Here is a 25000-nt window from a genome sequence, read left to right on the forward strand (position 1 = left end):
AATTGAGCCCAAAAGTTCCACTGCTAAGCAAGACAGTTGTTAAGTGAGTCTTACCCCATTTTACAACTTTTCTTGCTGTAGTTGTTAAGTGAATCACTGCAGTTATTTAGTTAAGTGACATGGTTGTTATGTTACTAAAAACAATGGGGAACATCAGCTTTCCCATTGCCTTTGCTTTTCAGAAGGTCGCAAAAGGTGATCACCTAAGCACAGGACACTGCAACTATCATCAACACGTGCCAGTTACCAAGCGTCTGATTTTGATCATGTTACTATGAGAATATTGCAATGTTTATAAGTGTGAAAAATTCTCATAAGTCACTTTTTAGTGCCTTTGTAACTTTGAATGGTCACTAAACAAATGATTATGACTACCTGTAATATAACTACAACATATAAGCCCACAGATGCTTATATACATAGTCCTTGTTTAACAACTGCCTCATTTAGCAATCCTTTGTAATTACAGTGGTGATGAAAAAGTAACACTATGACCAATCCTCACATTTATGACCTTTGCAGGTCTGTAAAGCAAAGGAAAGCTGAAATACATAACCACAATCACAGTTTCACTTATCAACTGCTTCACTTAACACCCAAGTTGCCAGTTCCAATTGTGGCTACCTGTATAAGAATAAAAAAGTGTGCTGGTGCCACCTCAAAATGGCTCCTGATAGGTAGGAAGTTTTTGCTGACCATCTGCTGATTTTGCTGCCAAAGCTGGTTATTTGGCAGCACTGCTCCATGGATTTGAATGGGAGCACTTAGGAAAGACCCAACATGACATCTGGATGGCTGTAGTTTAAAAATTCTTTGGGCCTGTTTTGCCAGGGGTGGGAAACTAATATTGCTGTACTATATTAATCAGTATTCAACTAGGAGGGATAATATGTGTATATGTATTAGGTTTTTTTGTAATGCACTTTTTAAATGTCTTATTTCTTTTGTGTTTTTTCTTTGTTTCCTTAAATAGTTTTGGTGTTTTATATTTTAACTTTTTTGAATAAAGTAAGCATAGTTAAAGAAGGAAGAAAAAAGTTAGAATCCACAAATACACAAAAAAACTAATGACAACTAGAAGTATTTCTAGCAACTAGATTTTTCAAGCAAATTTCTAAAGAAAAGTAGTATTTTTTTTAAAAAAATCCAAAGCTAATATTATCAAAGAACATCTTACTCATGGAGATTTAGAGATGCAGGAAAAGAAAAATAAATAAATTTCTAAGACAATCCCTTCTTCTCCCCCTCATTTTTTTTTAAAAAATACACTTTTTGGACTTCCCTCTACCCAGAATATTTAGGAAACATTTTCAAATGTGTTAGTGATTAAAATATGTTTAAAAAACTGGCCTATGCAGGGGAAACAAATGAAATCAAAAACTAAATGGACATATTAAAAGTTAAATAATTTTGTCTCAATAAAAGAAAACCTTCAGTATTCAGAAATCTACTAATAATAAAATTTTAAGGGCTCGGAAGTAGAATCAACTCATGGCAATGATTGACAGATTCAAGAAATGAGCTTGATATTTCATGTAGTCAAGTTTGTATTCTGAAAATTCATATCCCTGAAAAATAGTGCTTTTTGTATTTGTTATTTTGGCAGATCAAATCCAGAACGCATGATAGTCTTTATCTTCCCACAAGGTCATGCCTGAAAAAAGGTGCAACTGTCTTAAGAACATATTACATTTAATGGGTTAACTCCATAAAGCCTAAGAATCTTTTTCCAGGCTTATGCAAAAGCTTTACAGAAATAATATTTCAATGAATACAGCAGGCTGCACTTGAATGATGTCTGAAACGTTTCTTCCAAATCATTCCAGAAGTATGTGGAGCCCTACTATTTTCTCACTAAAAGGTTACGTAAAAAGTTCCCTCGAGTCCAACTCAATTCTTGGCAATTCTTTCCAATTTATGCTTTCCTTTTAGAATTGTTTCCCATTATAAAGAAAAATAGTAAGCTCCACCCAAACATTGCCACATTAAGAATATGAAAACAACATCCTACCATCATGCTTTACTAATTAAAGCTTTATTAACTTCAGTAGGTCTCTTTTAAGCACGATTGCTGGGGAAAATCTATGAGATTGTTAAGAAATGACACTGACTTGATGGCACATAATCAATCAATCAATTAATCTTAAGGATTAATCTAAACCTTATTTTTAATCAATTGTTCTCAAAGAAATAGAACATATGTAATTTGTTGATTAGGAAAATTCAGTTTGCTAAATTATGATCTAATGTTTTCTTTCTAAACTTACATTCTTTAGGAATGAAGTGTGACTAGTTTGAAGCGCCATGTATTTTGAAGCGCCATGTATTTAATATATACTTTCAATAATACTTACTTTCAAAAGACAAGGTTCCATTTCATCCAATGTTTTTCCTAGATGTTTATCTGGATCTAAACCTGTCAAAAGGTTTAAATGTATTTTAGAAAACAAAGTACTGTTTGGATGTTACAGTTTACTCTTTTTTTAACATTTTAAAAGAAACTATTAAAAAAACCACCCAATTCCTGTTTATCAAAAATAACTTTGAGGAAACAAAGTTGTTCTTATCCAGAACATACTCTCTTACTTTCTTTGAACTGCTGATTTTTATCTTGGGCAAAAATAAGTTCATTTCCTTCGCCCTGTGCACCAAGTGGAAAGTATATTGTTTTAGTGCTTGCTTTGAAATAAATATTATAAAATAGAAAGCAAATTATACTATACATATTATGATAATGAAACATTCAACTGAACTTAACAACTCTACAGTATATATTAAATATATCACCCTATGCAGCTTTCTAAGGCCATGTTGGAACATTGATAAATTTACTATTATGACTTAAGCTATTTCGCTTCTTAGTCCAGCCATTTCTTTTATTTTTTATAATATAATTTTATTGAACTTGGATTATGACAATTAACCAGTGGACGACAATGAGAGTTCCTTCTGACTCCAACTCTTCTTTAGACAAAAGAGTAAGTTCACAATGAGTTATTATTTGACCATAAGTCCACCAATCTGGGGACACCATCGTTTCTTTTTTGAAAAAAGCTTCCTGAGGTGATCCCCAAATAGTTACTGTTATAGAAAATCTCATTTTACATTTATCCCAAATCCTTAGTATGGCACATCTAACAAAAGAATTCTTAAATCAACCTTATCATACTATAAGCAGGAGTATCATCCATCTTATTTCATGTCTCTCTAATTCGAATCATCTGTTGTTTTGCAGTCATTCCTTCTTTCATCCAGACCAAGCAGCCAGCATCAAAGTACAATTTCAAACCTGGTAAACCTAAATCTCCTCATTCTTTGGCATCTTGCAGTAATTTGTATCTAATTCTCGGTTTCCCCCCCCACTTGCCATATGAATTTTGCCATTGTTTAAATGGGGTGTGGTTGTCAATTTTGGTAGAAATAAAATAACATCATTGGTAAGACACTTATCTTAATTACAGAGTTTCTACCCAACAGGGATAATTGCAAATTATCCTATATTAATCAGTTTTTTTTAATACAGGTACATAATTAATACAGGTACAAAATTGTTTGAAGTTCGTATTTGTCGATGTAAACCCAAGGTATTTAGCCTTTTTCTCCACCTGACTTTATCATTATTTCATAATCTTAAGAAGTCATATTCTTAACAAGTATTTTCATCTTCTGTTTATTTTGAAGCCAGCTAAAGCTCCAAAGTCATTTAGCTTCTTCATCAAGTGTTCCATGCCAGTTTTGGGGTCTTGCATAAACAAGTTGTCAGCGAAAGCTCTCAATTTATAAACTTTTTTTTATTTTTATGCCTACTATTTTCTCATCCTCTATCTGATAACTCTATTTAAAACTTCCAAAACTAATATAAACAGCTGATATAGAGGACATCCTTATCTTGTAACCATTTGAGTTTCACATGGTTTAGTTAAATCTCCATTAATGATAATCTTTGCTTGCTGTGATGATGTTGCTTTAAACCCTTGGATAAATTTCTCTCCAAAATTTATGCCTTCCACAACTTTAACCATAAAGTTCTAACTTATCAAAAGCTTTCTCCACATTCTGGAATATTAGAACTGATATGAAATTACAACTATTCAGTAACATTCAAAACAAATCTCACATTTTCTCTCAGCTGTCTTTGGGCAAAAAGCTAGATTGATCTTCGTGAATGTAGGACTATAGACATTTCTTCAGTCTTTCTTCCAGTATTGCAGTGAAATGTTTGTAGTCTATTGTTTAGTAATGAAATTGGTCTATAATTTTTTATCTTCAGAACATCTTGACCTTCCTTTGGGAATAACACAATATTAGTTTCTTTCCAAGTTTGTGGAAACTATCCTCCCTGTAGCACACAATTCATTATATCCCTTAGTAGCTGTAGGAGTCGATCCTCAAATTATTTATAATGCTGGCTTTGTGAGACCATCTGGACCCGGAGATTTACCAATTTTAAGTTTTTTTAATCACTTCTGATATTTCAAAGGCAGTTATTGGTTCATTTATAAATTGCTTCTGAGCTTCTGAGAGCTTAGTAAGTATTGTTTTGCAGATAATCCTCTATTTTTTTTTTCATAAGCTGTTTGCATGACACCTGGTATCATAAATATGAACCAGTTGCCAAGCATCTGAATTTTGATCAGGTCACCAAGGGGAAAAACGGTCATAAGTCTCTTTTTTCAGTACCATTGTAACTTTGAACAGTTACAAAATGAACTGTTGTAAGTCAAGGACTACATGCACTTCCTGTTTCTTTCAGAACTTGCAATACAGCTTCTTGAATTTTCTCTATCATTTTCTTTTCCCAGCTTATATGTCAATCATCTTCCTGGTATATTTGCAAATTGCAAATTCACATACCGGTAATTCAGTTTCATTTCGATTTCACGGACTGTTAACACAGACAGTTGCTTACGTAGCAATTTAATTTGGTGTAAATTTGGTGCATTTTGCAGTTTAGTCTCTCTACTTCTAATTTCATTCAGTATATTTTACATCTTTCCCTGGGATTTCTTTTTCTCTAGACAGTATTATTGTATGAAATAATATTTCATAACCTCTTTGCTGAAATCCCAGTCAGTAGTCTTATGACCTTATCAATAAAATAAAATAGACAGTTAATCTGTCCAAATTATTGTTAAAATATTTTATTTCCTTTTACAATCCTTTACAATCATCTCTTTCTGTAAAATAGAATCATTCATTCTTCAGATATATTTCAGAATCTTTTTTTCTGAATATTAACATTTGGATAGTTGATCTAAGAATGATTTGGTAACAATATAAACTTCTGAGATTTTATTTGTGAGATTTTTAGAAATCCATATGTCAATTCTTGAGAATGATTTATTTTGCTTTGCCCAATAATTTCTTGAACACTTTCCTAGGCCCAAGCTAGACATAATACTATGCAAGTGGATGAAATTCATATGAATATCTTTTGTTACATACTGTAGCAGCATCAGAAAATCTTGATCAGACTCTAGTCTACACAATGAAAGACCTCTCACAGCATTGGGAAAAGTATTAAAACTTATTTCCCTAAACCTATTTGTTTTTCAAGGATAAGATTGATACGAATTCTCATAAAAAGCAAATATAAATTATATGCACCATTTTTACTGCTGAAAACATAGCTCATTTTGCTTGTAGGACTTGTATTGCAATACATTCTAGATAAACTCTGAGCTTCCAGATGTGCTGGATTTTAAATGCCATTAATCAGCTTGGTTGGGCTAATGAGAAATGGAGTCCAGTTATTTGGGGAATGTTCCAGATTTCCAATCCCAATTATAAGGTTGCAGTCTAAACCTACACTTGATATTCACAGGGTTGAAGCATCTGCCCACTTCTTCTACAATGAATATTCCAAAACACATATTTCTTTATTCAGTGTTTATTTCTTTTAATAGCAAAAAGGCAAACATTTTTGGAGCATTTATAAGTAGCGTACGGAATCAAAACTTCCTTTTGTTTTGTTGCCACTTTTGGTACTTAGCAACAGTCTGTTCTACCTTCCTATATCTTTTCTCATTCTTTGATAAGCTTCAAGGATATCCTTTCATTTTTCCCCTTCTATGGTATTAATTTCAGATTATATTGTATTTTTACCATTCTCTTCTAAAACAAATTTGTTGGGAGATGATATTATTTGCAGACCAAAGTCTACGAACAACACATAGCACTGCTATTGGATACTGTGTCATTTAAATGATATTTATTCAAACATAAAAGTTTAATTTTGTTCTCTCTGCCCAACTGTTGTAAACTTGTGTTTCCAAAAAGATCTATGAACAATTATTGACAATTTGATAAAATACAGACGATATTCTCTTAATCAGGATCTTAATACCAAGATCACATTCCATTTTCCAAATGTAAAATCACTTGGGATAAGGAAAAGAAAACCTGGATGGGTGAATAAACCTACAACAAGCCCAAGCTGTAGGAAACGCCACGAAGAATTAAGAAATTAATTAGGAGGAAGAATCATAATTTGCTGTTCTGACATCTATTTTACTTCACTTGCATGTATCTAGAGGAAGCAATTATGATTCAATTAAAATATTCAGTTTTATTACTTTAGAGGCTGACCTTGAAGTTAATGCCTATTTTATTTAATTGCATCATCTATGAATAAATATTAACCCTAGCATGTTATGCCCCATTATTTTTAGTGCATTTTTCAATTCTCTGACTGAATTATATCAGTCAATTAATATCTACTGTCAAGAAAGCAACCAATGCTTTATTTCTTGGGGAATACTCTAACAAATGATAGGAAAAGCATCCTGAGAGGCTTTTAATAACACCAAATAAAATGAACTGGATTAGCTTCACAACTTCTGTGCTCTGGAATTTTAATGCAAAGTTAGTGTGTGCTGGTACAAGTTGTATAATGAGTCTGAAATCATATTTATATAGTAAAGTCTAAAAATCTAGATTCTGATAAATATTTTAATTGGAATGTTTTACTATCTTCTAACAGCATCATTGATAAAAAAAATCAGTTAGTTCATACACCTGTTAGTACAGTGATACCTTGGTACTCAATTGCTTTGAAACTCATCGAATTTGGTACTCAACACATTTTGATGAAAAAAATTTGTCCTGGCACTTGTGGTTTGTTTGGTACTCAACACACAACCTAGAGTTTGTAAATGCTGATGGCTTGTGACTCGCTATTCCTTCCAGTCGAAACAAAGGGTGACACATCTACATGAAGCACTGGATCATCTTCCCACTGAAGTGATACTTATTTATCTACTTGCATAGGACATGCTTTCAAACTGCTAGGTGGGCAGAAGCTGAAGCGAGTGACAGAAGCCATGCAATGGTAAGAGTCAAACCTCTGGAGCAAAGTCCATTTCTAACATCATTAAACCACTGAGCCATCACACCTCTGTACCCCAGTTATTCAATGGACTGAAGACCTGGTGTTACTTGTAACTTATGAACAAGCTACTTTCATATACAACCTATGTAAGGATGATTATGAGATATCGTAATACCTTTACTGAAACTTTTGCATAAAATTTTCTCTTTGTATTCATTCAAGATTTATATTAAATAAAGTTTTTTCTCTTATCTGCTTTTTCTCTTTAATTAAATAAAAGCAACCTCCACCCCAGTTTAGATTGAATTGATCAAATCAAAGCTGAACCATGCCAATAATTTAACAAAGCTCTTTAGTGGGACCACTAAGATAATTTGTATTTTAAAAATCTTAGTGCTCTGGATGCTTTGTGAAAACAAGTCCTGAAAAGTTAACTTATATATTCCATGATTAGAATCAAATTTAAATTGGTTTCATTATAGCAAAATAAAGCTATGGAGAGTGATTTCAACCCTACATACATTATCCAGAAATCTGAAGAACCCAAAGTTTACAAACTAAAATCACAATTATAATTCCTCTGGAAGTACTCATATCAGGTATTTCCTCTTCATTATTACAGTATTTTATTCCAAAGAGAGCTGAAAAAAGATTCTCATGTACAGAGACAGACACAGAGACAATCTGTCAATATTCTCTTACAGTCTTCTCAGAGGTTGAATCATGTCAGCAAAAGCCAAAGGCACTGGACATTTTTCCAACCTTTTGATGATATCTTTATGCTCAGAGAGTGAGGCAACAAAAGTATGTATTTGCTTTCTGAATGCCGAGTCCAACTGCAGTAACTGAAGATGACAAGCAACAGCTCACCTGAGTAATAGGTGGAAAATCTGTTCTAGAAGTGACTGAAGTATTTCACACTCAAGCCATTTTTACAGTACTTATAAGCTGTACAATGCTTATTTCATCTCCTATGACTGATTAGGGAGAATATATAATATATAATTCTGAGGAATGACTTGAAACTTCTCAGCATTTTGAATTAGGATCTTGAAAAATTGCAGTTGGCTACTTGATAATCTTGTTTTAAGTGGTAAATACTATTCCCTGACCAAATTCCCTATACGGTAGATAATAATAATGAATACACATGTTGTAGGCCTAGATTCATTTTTCAGTTTAGGTTTGTTATAAAAATCATTGCCTTAAGTTGAACTAAGTAACCTTGAAGAGAAACTGCAGGTAGAAAAAGAACCATCATGTTCATTTCTACACTATCAAGGGCAAAAATCAGTTTCATTAGATCTTAGTCTTGTGTAGGTGGTGAACAACAAAAAAAGCAGAGATTTTTTTAAAAAATTATCTAATGATAGGTTGCGAAAACACCATAGAAAATTGTGTGGGTGGATGATAAGCTGGTATGACAGATAGAAGGATTGTGACAGAAGGCATCAAAAAGTCGTGATATTTCAGGCTGCAGAGAATATCCTTAGAGGATGCAAGAGGAAAGAAACATTTGAAGATCACTTAAGTTGAAGATACTTGCCATTTAAAAGAATAGAACAATTTGGTAGACTATCAAGATCTTCTTAGGCCAAGTGTTTGAATTAAAATTGGACTACTATGTTATTAATGCAGAAATGAAAGACAGTTGTTTCTGATTACTTCTCAGAGAAAAAAGGAATTTTGATGGAGCTTTAGTATCTGAATAGATGCATAGGAAACCATACATATGTAACATAATCCAGGTAACATTTTTCCAGAAATCAAATATGTGCTTTTGACACAATGTACCAATATATCTTTTTTTTTCTTCAGTAGTTTCCCATGGACTCAAGAGATAGATGAGACTACCAACTACATTGTTGAGGATCATTGCTGATATGGCTATAATTTTCATAGCAGTATCACTGATCCCTACATGGATGAGCACAAAGAAATAATTTTCAGTGGAGTTGCTGTAATTTGGAAGTTGTTTTTCACAACCTAATATGCACTTCAAGGAGGCAGCACACTTCATGAGACAATGGCTCCAGTCAGCATGTTTTGTTTCTGTGCCTCATGACAGTGAGACGCTAATTATCACAATTCTTTTTTTTTCTTTTTTGGGCTGCATTCCTTCTGTTCTTCAAATAACTTCAAATAACGCCAGCCCTGGGGGGCTGGCGACCCCCAGGGGGAGGGCCTTCTCTGTGGGAGCACCAGCCCTCTGGAATCAACTTCCCCTTGAGCTTCGGATGGCCCCGGACCTCCAGTCCTTTCGCCGCGACCTCAAAACTTTTCTCTTCCATCAGGCTGACCTGGATTGATGATGGGTTTTTAAATATGTTTTAATTTTTAACTGTAGTTAATTTATTTTGGGGCTGTTATTTAATTCTTTTTAAATTTTTGTATTGTTGTTTTTTATTGTTGTAAGCCACCCTGAGTCCTTCAGGAGATAGGGCGGCATATAAGTCCCAAAAATAAATAAAATAAATAAATAAACTATGTTCCTGCTTCCTGATTAGCAGTATCACTTTTTCTTCCCTTGAAGGTTCAGGGTCTCTTTTTTCCATGAGGATGTCTATGCTCATTCTAAGTTCCAGCATTGTAGAACACCTTACATGATTCTTGTTCCTCTTGTCACTGCCACCCACTGGTCTAGCTCTTTGACTAATTCTCCTCCTTACATCGCATTTTTCTGATTCATTTCTTCCGTCAGCCCTTTAGTTGAACTAACTCATTTCCTTCCTCTTTTATGAATTAAGGTGTCTCTAGTCTCTCCTCCAATACTTGCACTTTTTCTTTGAGCATCACTTTAAAGCATTGACTTGTTATTAATATGTATCAGTTTTCAGGTACAAATACATAAGCATTACAAGTAACGATAACAGTCACACATGCTTTTATCTACTTCTGTTTCTCAAGGCACCACAAATAAGAGGTTTTTTTAAAAAAAATTCTTGTTCTTTCAAGGATCACAGGTTAGCTGAGATCTTACTGTCTGCTTAAATGGAAGATGCTTTGGGACTCCCTCTTGTGCAGGAATCCCCTACTACAGCATTCCTAACAGATGGTCACATTTCCAGCAAAAGAGAATCTATCCTCCTGAGGCAGACTGTTCTATTATTGAAAAGCTTTTATTGTAAAGATTTTTCCCCCAGATATACAGATTACATCTATTTCCATATAATTGAAACATATTGGTTCTTATCCTATCTTTTGAAAGAATTCTAAAAATTTCTGTCTGCCTTCTATATTGTAAGGCAGGCCTTTAGATACATGAAGACAACTATCTCTATCCACTTGGTTCTGTCAATATCCTTCTTAAAATATGATGACCAGAAGTGGATGCAGTATTCTAAGTGCAGTCCAATCAATGCAGAATAAAGAGGAACAATGAATTCATTCAGTTGATACAGTCTAGGTGTCATGGTTCCGATAGAGGAGACCAGTAGAAATAAGAACTCTGAGGCAATTGCTTTCCTCAAAAAACACTTTTAATGGCTACATAATATCAGCACGAACATAGGTGAAACCAAGGCTGAAAGCTGCCCCCCCCAAAAGGTTGCAAAGTAAAAGTAAATCACTATCCCCAATTAAACCTTTAGCAGGCTTCCTAACGGTAGCTCTAGCTCGCCAAACATTAAGGCTGCTTGACCTTGGTTCTCACAAGAAAGTTATTGTTTTGATTAAACTATAATAATGCATCTCCCCCCCCCCCTCCCATTGCTGTGGCAATTGAAAAGCAAAGAAACATGGCTGAATTCAGAGCATTTGAAGGTTTGACACTAGGACTATATTTGTGTTGTTGTTTCTTTGTTGGTTCATAATAAACCTGCATCATAATCATGAATAATGTTCAATTTATGATCAAGACATCCAGAAAATTTTCACATGTGTTGTTGTCAGTACAGTTCTCCCCATCCTATACTAATGACTTCCATTTTTTTTCTACATAACTTTTTAATCATTGGAAAGAAACAGATTTATATACAAATGTAGGATTTTCCAATTGTCTCTGCTGATACATCTTTTGCTGCTCTCTGCCCAATGTTTCAGCTTGTCAAGGTCCTGCTAGATTTTGATACTCTCCAATAAAATGTTTGCTATGCCTTATTTTACTGTGGCCTATAAATCTGATAATTATATTTTCTAACCCATCATCCAAATAATTTACAGATATGTTGAATAGCACAGGATCTAGAACAGAGACCCTTGAAATGCCACTCAACACATCTTTACTGAAAGTCATATTTTATGAATTCTAACCAATTCTTCCCTTTGGTTTAAGGTGTTGCCTCTTCTAATAGATTGTTTTTCACTACACTGTTAACAGCCTGCCAGTTCATCTTAATTTGGGGAGTCACTGAAGGAACATATTGGTTAAACCTTCTAGTGTGAACAAAGACCCAAACGATTTAAATTTTTTCTCTCCCACCCTCTCTTTGCTTCACTGGAACATAAGGCCTCCAAATAATGGCTTAACATACAGAAGAGTTGTAAAAATTATCGTACATGCAAACCTGGTTGAACCCTTGATAGGTCAAGCACAATCATTGTTTCATTACTTTTTTTGTATAAATGGTAACCGAGACAAAACCTATTCACTGTAGATCAGTCTCCTTATAGAAACAGCAATTATCTGAATCCTTTAATAGAAGTGGACTTCTGTACTATTATGAGGAAAAAGAGGTTACAGCAGGATGTCTGATTAAGGAAAAGTAAGAAAAAAAATTGCCCTTGTCAGAAAGTCATCATCCAGAGATATTAATTTATAAGTGCCAACTGAAAAGAGATTTCTGGAATTAATGTGTATTTACTTGTATAATTATATGTTGCCTATAATCTTACACCTTTCTACCAATGCCATTAAACTAATGGAAAACATAGCTATAGGAGCATGCCAGGGTTGATAAATGTCAGGCTCAAGTTACATATTCACTGATTTCTTTCACTTCAGCGCAACACGCCATCTAATGTGCATTACTACTCAGCCTTTTAAATGGGTTATTCCAAACACATTTACTGCAATTTAGTTTAAAAGCAGCTTTGATTATTCATCTAAAAGTAAAATGGTAACCCATACCTTAACTTCTCTGCCATTCGATATGTTAAACAGCCGTCATTCCTTAAACCTCCTTTAATAAAGCACACTGTTATTAAAGCACTATGGTATGCCCTCTGGAGCAGAGAAGCTCCATTAAATTTGCTTATGTCTAATTATTGCTGCCCTAGGCAGGTGAGAAATTTAGTCTGATAAGATCTTTCTTTCTACCTGTAGCCAAAAAAGAAAAAAAAGGCAGCCGTTTTCTATCTAATTACTATCTACAACTATTTATGGTATTTGTGGTCTGAAGAAAAAATGCCACAGAAGGTTCTTTGTATATCAGTAAGCACATTCCAACTTGTTCCAAGCTACTGAGATACAAAGAGAAGTTTATCTTACTTAAGGGATGACACAGGTCACTGGCAAAATAGCCCCTGCAGTCATTTCTACTGTCACTCAGAATCTGCCCATTTCTCTCCCTTCCCCTTTTTTTTAAAAAAAAGCAAAGGGTTTTGGATTTCATATATAGCGTTAACTTGCATTTTGTAGAGTTTGGGCTTAATCATAAGACCATTCTAGAGACATTAATAGCCAAGTTTATACTGAAAATCCAAGTGATCCTCAATGACCACAATTTGGAGGAGAAAAAATAATTAATTTCAAAATATTTTTAAAGATATTCTTCCCTAGGTGGACCAGAGTTTACAATTAGTAAAGTACTAAATATAATAGAAACAATAAAACAATGAGGCAAGTTTTTGAAAGTTGTAAGAATGAGAGCATAATTTAACTTGTTTAAATTTCCCTGGCAAATGTGTTGTCTTCTCAACAAAGGTCTGCTAATTCGGAACTAGCTGCACTTTCATAAAATATTTCAAAAACAGTCATAGCTAAATTCCTAATTTGGAAAAAATATGTAAAAGTTGGGCATGGAAGCCAAGAGGCAAAAAGAGTTGTCCCTTTGGACTTGATATCATGTGATCCTACCTAGTCATGCATTTACCAACTTTCTCCTTTACTTGAGGCTTTCAGCTCATCTTCCAAGGCCACATTTACACTTGAACATAGAACGCTGCACAGAACGCTGTTTAAGCAGAAAAAGTTGTATAAATGTACGAATGCAGGCTGCAAGTCTCAAAAGGAGATCCAGAAGCAGCACAAAATGTACTTGAAGTTGCAACCATTTCATAGCTATTTCTGGAACAAAAGACATATCTATCCACTAAGTGGCTGCCATCTGGGGACTCAGATTAATTAATCCAGGGGTCCCCAAGACCCAACCCACTACCGGGCCCAGGCCTATTAGAAATTGGACCGCGTGAGTGCCTGGCCAGAGTTCATGCACGTGCGAAGTAGCTTGCATGAGCGGCGGGTACTTGCACACATGCATGCTGACCCATCCTTGCACAAGGGCTACTTGTGAGCACGCCAACCCAGCATTCACACGGCTCAGTTCCCGTCTCCCATCCCAGCCGGGACACCAAGCTGCAAAGGTTGGGGACCGCTGAACTAACTAACATAACCTGGTTATACCTTGCAACTATATACTTAGTTGTATATTGACTCTATTCTAAGATATCTTAAAATAAAATATTTTCTGTTTCTGAATCTATTTTTTGCCTTCTTCACAGATAATAGATTTAAAAAGATTTAAAAAGCTACAATTTGCTGCAGAAACTAACACAGATTTTTTTTAACAAGATACCAAATCCTGCCAAATTAACTATTTTGTAATTTGTGATTACAAATAAATTTAAAAAAAAATTTCACCTAATTAGTATAAATGTTAGGAAAGCACTAAATAAAGTTGGGATGGGTCTTATTTGACTGTTCTTATCATAAGTGATATAAAATAAAATGATTCTGGTGAAATATGACACCTGAAGAATTATTTCTCCTATTATTTATACTCCCAATAAATGAATTCTTATTTTAAACAAGGTAAATTCTTATAAAAACAGTTCACCTCATGGTGGACTGTATGATTTAATTCACACCAAAATTATACTGTGAACTTTATCAGAAATTTATTTTTAGCCACTCATGCAGAACAGATACTTTTTGTATTAGATTGGTCATTCTTTGGTCTAATGGGCCACAAACCTCTACTGACCCCAAAAGAAAAACCCTCTTTTTATCACATTTTACACCCAAGATGTCATCTAATATCTTTGTGTGAAATACTACAGATAGGACTGTAATTCTGAAATGATGTACTGGCCCATTAATCTATTTCTCATCAGTTGAGTTAGAAAACCACATACCATTCAGTAAGCTTGAATGTATTAATATTCTGCTTGGACTGATCTTAATGGCCAAAGTATTTTCTACAATAGGTCAGTTCAATGTATAAAATCACAATTCTGTCAATGAAAGTCAATGTGGTGATTTTGGATTCCACTGAAATTTCTTCTGCATACAATTTTTTTTTAAATGGCAAAACCCAATTGTCCTTGAATACCAAGTGGTAAATAAATTTTGCTGAATGCTACAGTGGAGCCATGTACATAAATAAAGTAACAGAGTAACATATACAACTAAATCTGGATAGAACAGAGTAGCCTGAATACAGAAAGGACAAATCAGGATAGTAATAAATATCTTTTCTTTATAAGTTAGAACACACATTCTTAAGATACAGGAAAATACCTTTTTGAGCATGCAAAGTCATTTATTGATTGATGTTAGTAAAGTTTTTACTTAATTCCTTTCATTAGAAGCACCTATAATTTATAGTAATAGTGGTCCAATTTCCAGCATTTGTATAACTCTTATGAACATACTGAAAATGATTATTCTATAAATGAATTTCTCTTGAAAAACATATTCTCTGTGCAAATGTAATGAAGAAAGTCAAAATGATTTTAACTTTTTTTCACTAGCTGGTATTAGAGTATGTGTGTGTCTGTGTGTGTGTGTGTGTGTTCCATACTTCTTTTCCATCCTGATGCAGTTTTCTGCCCTTGAGTACATTTTAATTACAAAACAGATTAATACATTCCTGTGGCTATTTTATGGTATTGACTACTTATTGACAAAGTAGATTCACCACAGTTACTAGAGACAGTTTGAATTCTTACCGATAGCTGCTACTTTTATTATTATGGCTTGAACTTTCAAGGATATAATTTCTCTCAGCAATGTGTCTTGATTCTGACGCCACAGGTATGCTAAAGGCTGCAGAGCAAGCCTTTTACAACTGTTGGCAGAAAAAAAAGATAGATGTGTCATTATAAGTAAACACAGATCATTTAAGTTTCTGAGTAACACTGCTTAATTTAGAAAATTACAATAGGTATACATTAGTAAGAATAAAGAAAATGAGAGCTAAATGCAACACTGAATCCACACACTTCCACTCGCAATGAAATTTTTCTGCTCCACACCTCCTAACCAATCTGTTGCTCAAGCCCCAATCTGTTCTGGAGTATCTCTTAAACTTGCATAGCAGATGTAGAGGGCAACCATATAGATATTAAGCATTTCTTCTTGCATCTACAAATGGAATGACATTATGGGATCCCATTTAAATAGTAACTATCCAGTGACAACACACATCACCAATACTTTAAGGTCATCGAAGCTCTTCACTTAAATCAATTTCCACTGGCTTTTTTCCATTCTCCCCCACCCCCACCCTTCAATCAGGGGCATCAGAAGATTAATAGGGAGGCCATGCTTTCCCTACCTGCTGAAAGAAAGAAAACCCAAGCTAAGATCCAGCAATTGGTATTCAGTTTGGAGAGGCCAAGTGTATCTGAGATATGTTACCGGTGGTATGTTGGCACAAAAACAGCCTGCTTAAAAATACTAGCTTATAAAAAATGAAAACAGCAAAAAAGGGGTGGGGGAGAAAAAAAGAAGAGATGATGATGATGAGGGGGTGGGTGGAGCAGCACTATCAACAACAACATGAAGGGATTGTGAGAGTGGCAACGCTAATTGAAAGAGTAATCAGAAGCAAAACCAAATGCTGAGTTTCAGAGGAAAATAACTATGAAAGGAGTCAGGCAAAGCTCTGAACACATGCACTTTAGAATAAAATAACCCATTCAGCCAGATATTTCTGCATCTAGAAATCTGGTTGTAATTCTTTCCCTCTTAAAAGATAGACTTTATCCTTTTTCTTCCCTGTAGCCCCATATTTCACTAGATTGACAAAAAAAAGCCTCAGGCAAACTTCTTCCTTGCTAGCTAACCTCAGTGGGGTAAGGAGAAATGTATTTATTTGGGAATTTAGCCAAATGCCCTCTGGGATTTCTTTTCTAGAGGTAAAAATTCTAGGCAAATGTTATGTGCATTCTGACTGACATGAACCTCTGGAGATTTACTTGGCTAGGAGTGCTCATTACACATTTGATTAATTCAAGCAATGCTGCCCCGATAATATGTAATAAAGCAACTACCTGGAATTTGGAGAGTCAATGGCTAGCCATTGATTTTTTTTAAAAAACAACTTTATTTGATACATTGGGTGTTGTCCTGAAAGTAGAATCATATGTATCATTCTAAGGCAAGCAGAAAAATCAGCTTGCACCACTCCCAAAATTGGTTAGCTACATGCTCAGCTATTAAGTTTTCATAATAAAGCATAGCATCTGTAGTAATCATACATTATTCTTTACTATTCCATCCCTTTCATTTTCCACAAACTTGGAAGCCTTCTAAGATGACATAGATTAGGCTTTTTGGTTATACCCAGAACATCCACAGAATGTGTCAGATAATTATTATATATTTTATATGGCTAAAGTGGAATAAAAAAGAAATATCAGAATGGCACACAATTAGTTCCCAACTGTCTAAAATAAAATGAACAAGATTAAAAAAACAACACTGTAGCATTTCAGTACTATGTCAAAAGTTCCTAATTAGATCTTAAAATAGAAGAAAAGTTTCATATGTTCTTTTCAAATAAAAAAGGTTTCTCCAAATAAACATTTTTTATGCGTTCAAAGTATCACCAAATAGAAAGTATCATTTGGGACCACTATAGCAACATTATTTACCCAAGTATAACTTAAACAGAGGGACGCGGTGGCTCAGTGGGTTAGGACGCTGAGCTTGTCGATCAGAAGGTCGGCAGTTTGGCGGGTCGAATCCCGAGTGCCGCGTAACAGAGTGAGCGCCTGTTACTTGTCCCAGCTTCTGCCAACCTAGCAGTTCGAAAGCACGTAAAAATGCAAGTAGAAAAATAGGGACCACTACGGTGGGAAGGTAACAGCGTTCCGTGCGCCTTTGGCGTCTAGTCATGGCCACATGACCACGGAGACGTCCTCGGACAAGCGCTGGCTCTTCGGCTTTGAAACGGAGATGAGCACCGGCCCCTAGAGTCAGAAACGACTAGCACACATGTGCGGGGGAACCTTTACCTTTATAACTTAAACATCGAAATTCCCAACAAATGGCAGTAGAAACTCTAATGCATTCATTAGCACTTCTTTCATTTCTATTGGTGGAAAGTAACTGTGAAAAAAGTAACTAGCAGAAACCTGCGGTGAACACCCATCAATGCACTTTAAGCAATGTATTATGACTGAAACTTTGATTACTTAAGGTGCATCTTCAACTGAAACTCATTGTTGAATGCAGATTGTTTATGGTGATGACTATGTTGAAATGAGTACTGTTCATTGCTGGGCCAAAAATGTAACGATGAAGCAGGAAGAAGTGATCAAAAAGGATAATGTGTAATAGCAACAGAACACAAGAAAAAGGTTGATGAATTGAGTAAGGACAATTGACAGACCACTCAAACAGAAATTGCTATGAACAGTTCTTCAGACGTTTTGTGCAAGATGGCTTCCACCTGAGCTGACAGCACAGGCAAAAGCTTCAAGAACTGAAATTTGCAACAATTCTTGTCATAATACAAGAATGAATTTTTTACAGCATCATGATAGCTGCTGAAACATGGGCTCATCATTGTGACACAGAAGTGTAGTGTCAATTCATGGAATGGAATATAATTGCAAAACTAAATAAATTCAAAACTCAGGCTCTGTCAAGAAAATTCGTAGTACAGATCATGTTATTCTCAGGGATCTTCTTGAACCATGTACCACTGAACTCAGAACTTTATCTTACAACACTCAAAACTCTGAAAGCAATGACTTGAGTAGAGTTTGGAACCACAAGAAGGAAATTTTCCTGCAATATGACAATGTTAGGCATCACAATTTACAAGCTATCCAAATGGCAGTTGCAAAGCATGTAGCAAATGCATATGATTATGTGAAGTAAACACAAGTGACAATAGATTAAAAAAGAATTATTTTCATATTTTTTTATCAAAATACCCCCATTAAAGTTATAGAAGCAAATGTATTTTTCTTTCAAATCTTATGTTTAGATAAATTACTGCAAGGTTTAACACGAAAGGATGGGCTTCAGTTCATGAAATCTATATTGTTAGAAGACAAAAGCCCTTATAAAATAGGAAACATATAGCTTATCTTCCCTATCTTGATAGGATTCTCATTTTTAAGAGTTCAGTCTTCTCGATTTGATAATTATATGTTTAGCACCATGCAGACATTTAATGAAATATTTAATGAAATGTTATTACTATGCCACCTTATTTGACATAAAAGCAATAATGTTTCTGATCTAGTCCACACCACTGAAATCAATAGCTCTGTGGCCATGTATGGAATGTTGCCTTTACACTGTAAGCTACATCTTATTTTACTTACACATTTTCCACACGGACTCGTTGATAATCTGAAAGAATGGCCCCTACTGAAACAGCTTCCACCCCTTCTTTATCCTGCAAAATATGTATATATAAAAACAAATTTAAAATAAATCTGCAAAGCAGTAACAAAAAATTCTACAGTACGTAAATCAGTAGCCATTAACAAGAGATGCCTTTAACTTCACTCAGTTGGTTTATAGTGTATATAGGGGTGTGTGTGTGTGTGTGTGTGTGTGTGTGCATTTCTTTGGATCTGGATATTTTATATAGTAAGTAGCAGTTTTATTATGTTACATACTATAGGGAATAATTTGAGAATTACAGTATACCCACTGGAAATTCTATTTTATATAAGCAACATACTACTGAGATATTTTTAAAAAATCTTTCAATAGATTATTCTAAATTTAAGATTTTCATATATTTGTTGTATATAATCTGTGTAAAATACCTGAATTGGTATTTTTTCCACTTATAAAGCTGTTGCAAAGGGGTTCAGCAAATAACCTTGTATAACTGTAGTTTCTTACTTGATTAATAACTTTATTTTGTTCTTGTAAGAAACCTCAAGCAAAAGTAGAGCTGTTCCTCATTCAACAATACATTGAGCATCTGTTTGAATTTACAACAGTGCTGAACAAGTGGTAATTATGACCTGTCCTTGTACTTAGAGCCATTGCAGCAACCCACAGGGACACAGTTGCAATTTTCAATCTTCCCTGCCACCTTCCAACAAGCAAAGTTAATGGGGAAGCCAGCAAGAATTCGGAAGCTGTAGTTGTGTGAGGCCCTACTTAACTACCTGCATGGACCTCACTTAATGAAAGTAACTGGGATTGCTGGAACTGCTGTCAATAAGTGGTACATCATGTGGCTTTTTGATTTGTGGGGACTACCTATAATGAGAAGTGAGCCTGAAATGGATGCAGAATATCTTCCACTGCTTATTTCTAAAAGACGCTACTTGCTTTTTGAGCTATAGGAACAAATGCTATTGCCATAGTTTGGAAAGATAATAATCCTTCCCATTATTGCTGTGAAATGTGAACTCATAACAGTTCACCAAACTGTGCAAAACTGATATATTAGATTTACAGCTTTAATTGAAAATAAATGTTAAAAAATTCTACAATTAATCCTTCTTTTATTAGCACCAGATAAATATCATCAAAGCCTGAGGTTAATTTTCCATTCAATCAGAAAGCAACATTGTTACTCAAAGATTAGAAAATAACACCAGCAAGATATGGAAACTATACAAAGATGAATAAAAGTATTCATAGTATTGAACAACCCGTATATGCAGTCATTAAAAAAACAAAACAACGGAATTTGGGAAGGACCCAGATGTAATTCACCCTGTATATAGTCAAGCTATGGAACTTGCAACCACAAAAATAGTGATAATTATCAGCAGGTTTAAAAGTGAATTATACACATTCAGAGAGATTAGGCTACTAATGGCTATTAATCATACTGGTACCTGGGGAACTGCTCTATCTTACTTATAAGCTTCCCATAAATATCTATTATAACCCTTTAAGAGCAAAATACAGGGCTACCTGAGTATATTAACTGATTTAGCAGGATTCTCACTATTATATTTCAGCTATATAAAACCTCATTAGAGTCAAGTATTACTGGAGATGTGCATTTTTCATTTAGTAACTTGTAACCTTCAAATCTCCCACCATCCCTTTTACAATCTGCTAAGTGGGGAGAATTCTTTCTGAGTTTCCTCCTCTGCCCATTGTGTAGCTGTAGGCTTTGCGCTCTCTTACAGTTTCCTGGAGGAAACTGATTATCTGGACCCGTACCAATCGGGTTTCAAGCCCGGACACAGCACGGATACGGCATTGGTCGCGCTGGTGAATGATCTCTGGCGGGCTCGGGACTGGGGTTGTTCCTCTGTCCTAGTCCTATTAGATCTCTCAGCGGCTTTTGATACCATCGACCATGGTATCCTACTGCGGCGTCTCAGGGGGTTGGGAGTGGAGGCACCGTTTTACGGTGGTTCTATCTCCTGGGCCGCTCGCAGTCGGTGTTGATGGGAGGGCAGAGATCCACCCGGAGGCCTCTCGTTTGTGGAGTTCCTCAGGAGTCGGTTCTCTCGCCCCTCCTGTTCAACATCTATATGAAGCCGCTGGGTGAGATCATTCGTGGTTTCAGGGTGGGGTATCATCAGTACGCTGATGATACCCAACTTTTTCTCTCCACCCCGAACCAACCCAGCGATGCCCTCGCCGTGATGTCTCGCTGCCTGGAGGCGGTCCAGGTCTGGATGGGGAGAAACAGGCTTCGTCTCAATCCTGCCAAGACTGAGTGGCTGTGCATATCGGCATCTCAGGTTAACCAGACTATTCCACCTTTAACGATGGGGGGGTGAGGTGTTACTCCCCGTTGATAGGGCTCGCAACTTGGGCGTCCTCCTGGATTCACAGCTCAATTTTGAAGACCATATAGGAGGGGGGCTGTGATGGGGGTTTCCCGATACTCCCATGTAACACCTCTACTCCGCGAGCTGCATTGGCTCCCGGTTGCCCTCCAGGTGAGATTCAAGGTGCTGGTGATGACCTATAAAGCCCTAAATGGCGTGGGTCTGGGATATATTCGTCCAGTGCGCCCCCACAGGGAGGGCCTTCTCAGGGTGCCGCCGGTAAAAGATTGCCGGCGGATAACACCCAGGGGTAGGGCCTTCTCAGTGGGTGCGCCTGCCCTCTGGAACCAGCTGCCTGTGGAGCTTAGGACTGCCCCCGACCTCCGTTCATTTCGCCGGGACCTGAAGACCTGGCTCTTCGAGCTCTCTGGCCCAGGCTGAGAATTTTAATTTTAATTGGTGTTTTTTTTCCCAGGGATTGATTTAATCTTTTTTAATTGTTTTTAACTTTTGTATTGATTTTTGTTTTAAATACCCTGTAAACCGCCCTGAGTCCTTCAGGAAAGGGCGGTATATAAATCCAATAAAATAAATAAATAAATAAATAAATAAATAAATAAATAAATAAATAAATAAATAAATAAATTCCTGCAGACTCAAACTTGAGACACATAAGGAATATTATGAAAAAAGCAACAAACAAGTGCAGCTGTCTTGGAACCGTGAAAATGCATCTCACATTGTTCTTTGTCAGCTATGAAACACCTGAAATATTAGGAGATGTGATGCAAGGACAGCACAAGGGAAGATGCGTAATTATGAGTGACTTTAGAATCTAAAGAAATGGAGCCACTTGCTACTGTCAAACAATTTTCTAATTAAAAGCAAATTTAAAGGAAGAACATCTCTGGGAATATAAATATCAGGGATGTGCTCCTGAGGCTGAAATGTTTTCAGTACATACCCTCACAGTCTTTGCTGTGAGGTAATTCTTGAAGCAGTTATGCAAAGCCTTTGGGAGGTCATTCTACCTTAGCAATTCAAGGAACAGTTTGAAGGGGGACTTTGGTCCATTATGACACACACTTCCACGTGGTTCACATCCTATCAATGCTCTATGTATTATATGACATGCCCTATAACCGTGGTGGCAAACCTATGGTACGTGTGCCATAGGTGGCATGAAGAACCTTCTCTGTGGGCACGCGTGCCGTCGCCCCACTCCTAGACCTTCAGCTGGGTTTTATAAAACCTTTTCACTTTAGGCCTCCGCCGTGTGCAAAAAAACCCGCTCAATCAATCAATCATGTTCAACTTCTCGCGGGGGAAAAAATCTTGTGAAGTTGGAATTGATCGAATTTTTTAGTCCCACCCAGTCTGCCATTACCACCACAGCCACGCCCACCCAATGGGCCACGCCCACCCGTCACCCGACAATACATAAGCGGGTTTTGGTTGCAGTTTGGGCACTTGGTCTCTAAAAGGTTCGCCATCACTGCCCTATAATGTTATGGCCTCCACAGTGTATATAAATGTATGACCACCTCACCCTAAGATAAGCTATTCATTTTGTGTTGTTTTTTTAAAAAAAAATTCAATGAAATTATAACTTAACAGTGTCATAAAAGATTTTTATCTCATGCTATCGAGGCAGAAAATCTACAGGTGCTTAAACTGATAAGTACTATTATCATTAATCACAACAAATACAGAATGGTACATTTGATGTTGTATTAAAAAAATTGAAGAATGGGTTAAGGCGCTGCAATCTGCAGCACTTGAAAGAAAAAAAAAGCACCCCCAAAAATGGAATGACAACTAAACAGAATCTGAATGCAACATCTCTTGGTTATTGTAGGTTTCAAAAGCACAGAAATAACATTCAGCAAGATACATCTTTTTATCCACAATGGAAAAAAGGAAGTATTCACTTTACAATGTGATCAAATAAAGAACAGATAGTCCTCAACTTACAACAGCTTGTTTAGTGACCATTCAAAGTTATAACGGCACTGAAAAAAATGACTTATAACAGTTTTTCAGTTATGAACTTTGCAGCACTGCCATGGTCAGACAATCAAAATTCAGACGCTTGGCAACAGACTCATATTTATGATGGTTGCTGTGTTCTGGGGTCATGTGATCCCCTTTTGCGGCCATCTGACAACCAAAATCAATGGAGAAGCCTGATTCACTTAATAACAGTGTTACTAATTTAACAACTGGAAAAAAAATCTGTTGCTAAGTGAATTTATTAAGTGAATGATGCCCCATTTTACGACCTTTCTTGCCACTGTTAATTGAATCGCTGCAGTTGTTAAATTAGTTAACATTGTTATTAAGTGAATTCGAGAACTACCTGTATTACTGCTTAACTTATTTTAATCTGACATTATTTATACTTGCCACAAAGGAATACATTCTCAAATTCTGAACTTTCTCTGTATCTCCCTCTCCTAAGACAGGATAAAAAGTAAGGACAATGGTGAATTCTGTCTCTTCAAATGTACATTAATGACAAATGAAATTCTCATTAACCAAGAACAAAAAGCTTCCAGCTATATTGATTTCAGAGAAAATCTGTGGTATGTACAACTATGAGAGGGACTGCTTCAGGTACCTAGAACTTTACTTAACACGTGCCCTTGCCTTCTAGCCTTGGTAAGAAAGAAAATGCTTAAAGTGGAGGAGAATTCCCAAGTCACTGGAAGATTCAGGTATCAGGAAGCCTAGAGGGGAAAGAAAAAGGAAAAAGGAATGTAGGAAGGACCCACAAGAAAGCAAAAAAACCAAACAAACATTTTGCTATAGGGAGACTTGGCTTTTGAAGAGGCAGAAATGGAGATTAAGAACGGCAGCACAATCAAATAGGTTTTGACAAATGCAACATAATGAGCCACCAAATTCTCATAGCATTTGTGTAGCGCAGGCAACAGTATATTTTGATGGAGAATTCACTAATAGGAGGAATGTTTCAAAGCAGTGGAAAAAAATACAGCATGTATACTAAATATAATACCCCTTGAACATCAGAGATCATATTGATTCTTAAACACCAGAAAAACAATCTTCTTTAAAACTAAATTTTGAAAAATATCTGACACAATCTGTGGTATTTCTTGAATTTTGCTTCATCCAAAAGCATCCAGTGTTCTTCATTTTTTATTTTGTTTTGCTTAACATTATTTTTATATTGGCTCAATTAGACTGGGTAGCACGCAGGAGGTACAATGACGTTATACGTAATTGCATATTTTTCATAATTTGTTGATGTCATCTGTCTTTGTCACCCTGTGGGGGCCTACAGTCACATATCCTGTGTATTATTTTCTGTCATAAAGCTCTAGTTTCTCAGGAAGAGATTTTCTGCAGGTGTGATTGGATAGTGTACATCACAGTCCAAAGAGATGGTTTTGCTTGTCCCCTCTTTCCATTACAAGTCCTATTGTAACTATTGTTACAACTATTGTGGGTGAGCTTCAATATGCAGTCACATAACTAGAATGAGAAAGCTCTAGTTTCTGTAGAGTACAGGAAAGGTATCATTTAATAATTAAGGACAGACAG

The 25000-nt window shown here is 35.8% G+C and overlaps 1 protein-coding gene across 3 annotated transcripts in view; it reads right to left on the minus strand.

Annotated features, from left to right (window-relative positions):
• Window positions 1-25000, minus strand: part of DPH6 (diphthamine biosynthesis 6) — a 224355-nt gene that overhangs the window by 164499 nt on the left and 34856 nt on the right. For all 3 annotated transcript variants that reach the window (XR_014024612.1, XM_081313794.1, XM_081313793.1), the window contains exons 4-6: window positions 19055-19128; window positions 15440-15558; window positions 2355-2416 (exon numbers count right to left, since the gene is read on the minus strand). Coding sequence is in view for 2 of the 3 variants with exons in the window: in XM_081313794.1 (XP_081169920.1) it covers window positions 2355-2416; window positions 15440-15558; window positions 19055-19128 (255 nt within the window). In the remaining variant the exon portion in view is untranslated. The remainder of the gene's footprint in view (window positions 1-2354; window positions 2417-15439; window positions 15559-19054; window positions 19129-25000) is intronic.

Source organism: Vipera berus, assembly GCF_964194415.1.
Source record: "Vipera berus genome assembly, chromosome: 1".
NCBI classification, from domain to species: Eukaryota; Metazoa; Chordata; class Lepidosauria; order Squamata; family Viperidae; genus Vipera; species Vipera berus.